Source organism: Hydractinia symbiolongicarpus, chromosome 14 (genome assembly GCF_029227915.1).
Source record: "Hydractinia symbiolongicarpus strain clone_291-10 chromosome 14, HSymV2.1, whole genome shotgun sequence".
In the NCBI taxonomy this organism is placed as follows: Eukaryota; Metazoa; Cnidaria; class Hydrozoa; order Anthoathecata; family Hydractiniidae; genus Hydractinia; species Hydractinia symbiolongicarpus.
Window position 1 is genome coordinate 2,627,414 of NC_079888.1, and position 8,712 is coordinate 2,636,125.

General features: G+C 35.1%; 1 protein-coding gene across 1 annotated transcript; it reads right to left on the reverse strand.

The window, feature by feature from the left end:
* Positions 1-2,789: 2,789 nt before the first annotated feature.
* LOC130625811 (potassium channel subfamily K member 9-like) lies at positions 2,790-6,573 on the reverse strand. Its single transcript, XM_057440926.1, has 2 exons — positions 5,615-6,573; positions 2,790-4,311 (listed from the first exon to the last, which is right to left on the reverse strand). Exons 1-2 carry the CDS (start codon positions 5,925-5,927, stop codon positions 3,725-3,727), a joined length of 900 nt encoding a protein of 299 aa, XP_057296909.1. The 5' UTR covers positions 5,928-6,573; the 3' UTR covers positions 2,790-3,724.
* Positions 6,574-8,712: the final 2,139 nt, after the last annotated feature.

Genomic DNA, 8,712 nt, shown 5'->3' on the forward strand with positions numbered 1-8,712 from the left:
AAGAACATCAGCTCATACTTTCGAGAAAACGAACTTGTGATTAATTTAAAACCTGGAAAGACTGAGTGCGTGCTATTTGGGACAGCAAAAAGATTATCAATGTCAAAGGCTGACTTTGCATTGGTTTTTGACGGAGTAACAATCAATGTGACTACATCTTATAAATATCTTGGTCAACACAATCACAAAAATTGCGATCGTTGGATAGACGAGCAATAACGATAACAAAAGATGCGAGTATCAACACATCAGACATGATTAAAAAACATGCTGTTAAGTTGGTAAAAAAATGTTTGGATGGTGATTGTTGCTCGAATTTTGATAATTATTTTACTTTAAACTCCCATAATTTATCAACTAGAAATCAAAATGTTCTTTTAAAAATTACTAAAATGAAACTTGAGTTTGCTCGGTCGGGTTTCTTCTTTCAAAGAGCTAGGCTTTTCAACTCCTTGCCCAAGGAGATCTGGCAGAGTGGACATGAATTTAGTAAAAATTTACTAAATTTTGAGTATAGATAATTTCTTCTCGTAATATACCTTTTAGATTGTTTATGGCGACTTGTTCTGAGTTACACTTGTCGAGATAGTTCGCCGAATTTTTAGTTTTTGGTTATATTGATTTATTTGTGTGATTGTGTGATGTGTAAACTAGTTTTTATTTCTTTTCGATGGCAACTACTTCTTTCCTGCCACTGTTTCTTTTGGTCGTTGAACGTTTAGGCTAATTTTTGCGTTTCCCATGAGTTTTTGAGATTTTTTTTTTTTCAGTTTAATACTTTTCTTTGCATTTTAAATATATATTACTAACTAGATTTAACGTATGCATAAACAGGACGTATATTTATAACAGTATTTTTTACTGACATACTCATCCTGCATATAAATTCGGAAATAATAATAATAATAATTGGAGCTTCAGATTTACGGGAGTTATCAGCTGATATCAGCTATTTTAGAGTTGGCAGACAAAATAATAGATGTTATGCGTGGTAATAGTTGTGTATTAAAGTTTGCTGTCATTTTATGCCCCACGGTATGGATTTAATAGCAGTAACATCAAGGATTAAAGAAAGTGAGGTTGTCATGGTAGGTGGCACCTTCAATAGTCATCTTGATAAGTCATCTAAAGGTTATAGAAATATGCAAGACGGCTATGTATATATATTGAATTGGGTAGAAAAAGTAATAGATGTTATACATGGTAATAGTTGTACTAAGCTCATAAAGTGTTATAATGGTCAATAGAATTTTTGTGTCTGTTTATGCTCCACGAAATAGCAATAACATTAAGGTTAGGAGAAAGTGATCGACAATTGCACAATAGTCATGTTTATAAGTCATTTAAAGGTTATATATATGTTCATGGAGGCTATGTATTTGGGAGCAGGAAAAAGGAATGTGAGAGATTACTTGAGTTTGGAATGGCAACAGACATAAGGGCTTCCAACATGAATTAAGAAACAGAGAAGACTGATTACTTTCTGGTTAAAAGGTCAGACAAGAAGTTGCATGGGAAAGCTATATCTGGCTTGTAATATTGTCTTAGTAAAAAAACAGTATAGGCCTCGTTGGAAATTGTAGCAGAACAATTTAGTGTAAGACTTCAGCAGTTGGTCCATAATAGTCACACCCTGACGATGTTTGTTTGTGACAAAAGTATTAGCTAGACACTGGCAGTCCTGATAGTAAAAACAGGGAGGTTGACCAATACTTAGAGAGGAAAAAAGTGGAAATTAGGTGATTGTGAAAATAGCAACTTAGAAACTAAACGTTGTATTGTATTCGTACAGCAGTGTGTTTAGAAAGAAAGACCAGGGCAATGAGGGTTTTAAGATAACAAAATAAATGAAGAGAACTGATCAAGATAGCAAATTTGTTACTTAAAGATAGCGAAACAAATGAAGATGACTAATCAACATGTTGTAAGAGAGAAGTGTATTTGTAACGTGGGAGGTATCTAGGCTAGCACAGAAGAGAAGAAGAAGCTAACTTGGAAGAGTCATTAGGTTGCTTAGCACTGACTTTTATTGGATTTAGAATAATTTACCTGCCAATGATGCAGTAGAGGGGCGAGCTATGCAGATCAACATCAGAATGTGTGATAAAGGCTATTAAGAATATAAACTTATTACAATGGATAGGGATGGTAGTAACTCAATTTTTTGCCAGACTTGCAAGCATTTGCACGTAAGGATTGCAGTGTTATTTCAAAAAGGTTAAGAGTAAGTTGATGTATGCAAAAGTGAGATTGTAGACAGCAAATTTTTCCAGCTTTAATGATGTGCCTTTAAATTATAAGAAATAGTGAATAGATGAATGTAAAAAAATTAACACGTAACTTGAAATTCTTCATCTAGGCGTAGGGTTGTATGTTGGATAAGAAATTTAATTCTCTTTCGTATGGTCCTGCATCTTCATATCTCAAAGGTCACGAGTTATGACTAATAGACACCATATTGGTATTTCGGCCTCCTTGAAACGCCAACTGGCGTTAATCTTATTAAAAACAATGCTTTGTTTATTTAGTGTTTATCTTTTCTTCAGACAAAGTGTTATTAATATTTCAGAAGTACGTTCATACCATCTGAACACCTAAGTGAAAATTGATATCCATGGAAACCGTACGCACGGGTAAAAGTCTATTAGTAAATACACAAATAGGAACTGATTCAACCTCCACAGACCGTCGACATTGGAGGTAGAAGGAGGAAGAGGAGGGTAGGGGTGGAGAAGAAAGAAGGGGGCGATGGGATGGAGACGAAAGGGGAGGAAACGAGGGGGAGAAGGAAAAAGGGAGATACAATCTTTTCTTATTTATATTCACTCTGAATATAATTTAGAATAAATAGCTGCATAAATATAACCCATGGATAAAAAGTTTATATAAACTGTGTACTGGTCATATAATATATTTAATACATTTTTGGTATTATTGACGTGATTTTTTAAAGTGCATTAGGACAGTATAAACTTGCATCGTACGTCATTAAAATATAGCTAATTTTTTTTCATAAGGATCCTAAGCCCTTATGTAAAACAATAAAAGGAAAAAGGAAAAACAATTTTTTTTGTAAAAAACAAATTATTAATTAAGTTAATAAGTTTTATGTTGTCCATTAAAAAGGAAGGACAACAGTTTCTTTCATTTTAAAATACACGATTTTTTTATATAAACGACATGAGGTTTAAACTCTTCAAAAAACGATCTAGCTTGTAAGCAAAAAACCACATGAAGTGATAGAAAAAGAAAAAAAAAGATTTTTCTTACATAAAAAGTCCAAATTTTATTACAATGACAAATGTGATTAAAAGTTTGATGCCGATTGGTGCACCAGGCTGATTGAGCGGCCAACATGTAAATTGAGTCTACCACAGTAGATATTTGATTAGTAAGTTAACGCAAAAAACAAGCAAGCAACAGGCGAGACTGTGAAATACAGAATACTTTAACAACATCACTGGAAATTTTGTCTTGGCGATGTAACCACAACATGTATTCGTTTTGTTTTTAAGAAGCATTTTATCAAGCACGAGTTAAGAGACAATTCATGTCTGAGTTGTGTGCATATAAGTACTCTTCTTTCGTTACGTTTAAAAAAGTGAAGAATATCGACAATGGCACACAACGCTTGCAAACTACACAGGGTTAGTAAACACATCACATATTTCTTTGTACTCTTCCAAGCTATGTTTGCAATTATAAAGTGGCGAAAAATGATGTTTTATAAATCGTCTTCAGCTAAATCATCTTGTCGAGCCAACAATTTATTCTTGTTCTCGTCAGAAGCACGAAGTTGTCTGGCACTTTTCAACTTCATATTGTTTGCATTAGATAATATAGATATAACTATGGCGACAAGAAATATCATTCCAATTAAAATCCAAAAAAACATGAAAATCATTAGACCAGCACGCTTTCCATGGTGACCGCTTCTAATGACGTGCTCTTGTGTGTAGTCTCCAAGTCCGATCGTTGACATGGTGATATAGCTATACCACAATGCATCACCGAATGAGAAGCCCTCAAAGTGCTGCAACATGGCTGCAGATGAGAAGGTGAAAATCAAAAACATGATAAGCAGTATCGGCGTTAACATTCGCTTTGACGACGTGTGAATTTTGTTTTCGCTGTACTTGTTAAGTTTCGTCGGGTTTTGAGTTTGAGAAATTTTAATGACGTCTAGGATGTGTTGGGACAGGATCCTTCCACCAGACAGCAGCATCATGAATGTAATAGGAATGCCTACACATGATATGAAGACGGCAAAGACCTTCCCACTAGTTGTAATAGGTGTCACGTGACCCCAACCTAAAAGTGAATCAATATCAACTTTGTATAAATATTTTTTTGCAACCAATAAAAAAGGCGTCACTAACTGAACTGTTTTGTAGAACTAAAAACCGTTGTTACAATCTCGTTTTCTTTTTCTTTTTTCTTCCTGTTTTGACAATATCGGATATGTTATAAATGATGTCCTGGAAACGAGGATGCCTAATAATCACATACACTAACGCGCAGCATTGTTTAGAACAAGCGATATAATAACTTTTTTTCTTTTTCATTTTTTGCTGTACAATTGTTCATAATTAAAAAACGCCCGCGAAAAAACTACAAATCATGACAGATCATATTGTTGCATTTTTGCTTATTTTTGCCGTCCCTGTTTAGTAAAAGCTGCAAGAAAACGGTGTGTTCTATGTTAAAAAAATCCAACATTTTGTGATGTGTTTTCTTATCAAAGTTAAAAAACAAAGTGTGTAAAAAAAGAAAATTACAAAAAAACTTTAGTTCAACATCAAACTCGTCTCCAGTGCCCAGACAAAAGGCGCTGGGGGCGACTTTTATTCACCATTTTTATTGATACACGATCTGTTATTTATTTATTTATTAATATTGAAGTTAATAAAAATTTATTTTGTTTAATAATTTAACAATTATTTCTTATTCAACAATTCAAACAAAACAAGATATTGTTATAGTTGAGTTTCACAGTCAGTCAGTAGAATGTCTCAATCAGTAGAAGCTGTCACACCAACCAAGGTGCGAATATGTTTAGACGAGTGATGTCACATAATAGATGAGTTGCGAATGTTTACAAAGTTCCTCCGTACATGGGCGCGCACAACCTCGACCCTCGCACTCTTTGTCTCTTTTTTTGTAACGGGACGGCAAGAGCTTACTTTAGATACCCATAAATAAACTGTTGAAGTCAATATCTCACTACCCGCAGGGTTTCATTGAAAGTCTTCGATAATAGACCCTTTTGTTTTTGTCACACTTTGGTTCAGGGGCGGCGCTACTAAGGGGCTGGGGTTCAACCCCCCACTTTTTTGCTAAGTAATAATTTTTTATTTTTGGCCAATAACTGTTTTTATCACTGCATGAAAATTGATGTTGTACAACCAGAGAACTTGCAGGTTATCTCAGTAAATATAGCCGTTTTACGTGTTTTAAGACTCTTGTTTCGGCAACTCGCTTCGCTTTTTAATTGTCCCAAACTCTCAAAATCTCTAATTATGCCTAAGTTCCCCCACTTTGGAAATTGTAGCGCCGCCCCTGTGGTTATACAAGTAACCCTGATTATGAGGTTGCTTTGGTGAAATAAACTTACCAATGGTGTAGAACAATGACAAGGTAAGTACCAACCCCTCTGAATACGTCATAGAGTGATCTGCAATGTGCGTAAAAACTTCTAAACGCTCAAACAATTTTAAAATTTCTTCGCGTGACACATTATGTGTGCTGCTGAAGTTTGAAATAATATCCGTTTTCGTAGGCTCGCTACTCTGTGCGCCATCTCTGGTCTCGATAGCTTGAAATATACTTGCCGCGATGTTTAACGTCAGAAGAAATAAACAAATCTGCCAAGCAAATTTTATATACAACGCCTTATACGAGTCCTTAGTAATTTTTATTCCCGCCATTATCAAAACTTTTCCAGCTACTTTCGTTTGTCGATGAGCTTATCTTGAATATTAATTATATCTCATACCTTCTCCTAGTTAAACAAAATATATATTTAAATAAACATTGTTCGTTTCAAAAGGCTTCAACTGGCTGATCATGTCTTTTGTTTCTTCTTTGTTAGTAAAATGATTGATCTTCCCCGTAGAGACTATAAACAACAAAGATGTTTAAATAAATAATATAGTTTCAACACATATAAATTAGACAACTTCGATTCCAGTCTAAAACAATTTTAGATAACTTTTGCATGTTCGGTGACGCCAGGGGTGAAGGGAGGAGGCCCCCTTGTTTATATAAAAATTAAAATAATAAAGAGTTTCTATAAATTAAAACCAAAAAAAAATACCCAAAAGGAACCAATGTAAAGGTATTAAAGAGGGTCCGAAATCGAAAACTCTTATGGCGTCCAATCCAAACATAGTATCTCCGGCCCTGTTTCAGACTACAAACTAAGTATTTATTATTCAAGATTTTTTTTATATATATAAACTCAAAAATTAACCTCGTCTCCGGGATTTTTGGCCACTTCGATTCATTTGATAGCGGTGGTAATGGCTGCTCTATAAAGACGACTCAGCGGCCACAAGACCCCGGGGACAAAGTTGCGCAAAAATCATCGTTAGAAACGTTAGAAACTCGAGTTGAAAACCTTAAGCGAAAATCAACCTTACGCAATATTCAATATGTACTTGGATTTGAAAAATCCAAGTTCTTGTTGGATAAGAAAAGTGAACAACCTCGTTCCCATGGCATTTAGCGGTCCCTAATAACGGCTCAGGGGCCATAAAAAACTCTGGAGACGAGGTTGGAAGAAAACGGTTACTCTTTGAACACATTTTTGAAACATATATTTTAAAGATGTCATATATTGTCAAATTATATTGATTTTGCCGACCTCCTTCTCCAAACCGATCCCAGGGCTTTTCTCTCTCTTTGATAATATAGGAACAGCGAGTTCTCGCTGTCACTTTATATCAAAAAGAGAAAAAAAGCCCTGGGATTGAGGTTGCTCCTTCCAAGGACTCTTTTTCTTTTTCTGCCAACTCGTTACAAAAAGAGTCGTGTAGGCGGGTTTGACCTGGATTTTTTATGAGCAACCCCATATTTGAAGTCAGACCTTAGGTTGCTAAAGGGGAAAAAATTTTTGCTTATAGTTGCTGACATGATTGTTCAACACCTAATTTTTTACTGCCTTGTGTCTTAATCGTCAGTAAAACCTCCGAAACACACTAAAGTGTTGTTTAAACAGTGATATGTGTTGTTTCTGACACGATCTTTGTTAGTCCTACACGAAATGAGCCCACTGGTAGCCTTGTGGTAGAACGTTCAGTACGTCCTTTCAGTACGGGAGGTCTTGGGTTCAAATTTCGGCCGAGTCATGACAGAGACTATAAAAGTGGTAATCTATCCTTTCTGCTTAGCGCTCAGCATGAGAATAGGATTTATATCTTAGGCGGTTGTCTAATTGAGCGATTGTTGTCCTTTCACGACTTTTATAGCGTAAATGGGAGCTTTAAATGTGGTAGGACCTCCTTCTTCGCAGGACCCTCGTTCGTAGCAGTACCAATAGGAACTGAGCAACCATTTTTATTTTTCGAATTTTTTTTTTGACATTCTTTTATTAAAAGATGCACTAATTGAAAACCTCTACTCTGATCAGTCAGTTGGTTTCTATGAGAATATGATTATACATATCTGAAAACAACAACAACAACAAAAAGAATTTCTACTTGACATAGTTATATACACAATGACTACCTAACTTACGCCCATAGATTATCAGGAATTATAAACGCCTTAACTTTAGGAACGCTAAAACGTTTTAGGCTGAATCATACATAAAAACCCTCATGCTAAATGCTCATTGAGTGGTAAGCTTTTGATTTAGTCTCGACCTCCTCTTTTAAGTAATTACCCGCAGCATTGACATCTAGCAACAATTTCTAAAATTAATTATTTTTATCATTAAGAGTGGAGATATATTATATTATACTAGTAGATAAAGTTCGTGGAGAAGTCCCCTTAGGCAAAAGGTCAATAAAAAGAAAGTTATTTATAAATGTTTTGCTGACGTCAGCATCGCAGTGAAGATAAAAAAATTCGCGAAATTTGTTTATTCTTTGTCTGTAATGTGTAGAGGTTAAAACGCTGTGGTCAATGGTTAAAATAATGTACAGGATCATATGTTCGCGACGAACGCCTAAGGAGAAATCAGGGGTTAAAAATTTTGCTGACGTCAGCAAAGACCCGCGAAAACACACAAAACTATTTTTTAGAAATATATATATACCTGTTACCTTTATCGTATAGGTCTTAAAATGCTGATCAAGAAAATGTATAGGATCATGTACTTTTGACAAACCGTCACGGACATATGATTTTTGATGACGTCATCTACCAGTCCATTCCGAAACGGATTCCGGGATCCAGGTTTGGGAAATTTTCCCAAACTGGTCCCAGGTGGTCCCTAGTTACCCACGCGATGAAAAATCATTGACGTATATCTAATATATAATATATTATCGTGACGTCACCATTTAAAAAAAAAATTGTCGAAAGGGCGATTTTTGAAATTGGCGTAATTAGGACCGGCGTAAATTGGGTCAGTGGTCAAATTTGGGCTGGCCTTATAAGGGTAGATAAAATAATAGAGGATTTACGGTACTTTATGGAGAAAAACCCTAGATAGGTTATATCAGTACAAAGTAATATGGTATAAAGACAAATTCTGCTAGACATAAC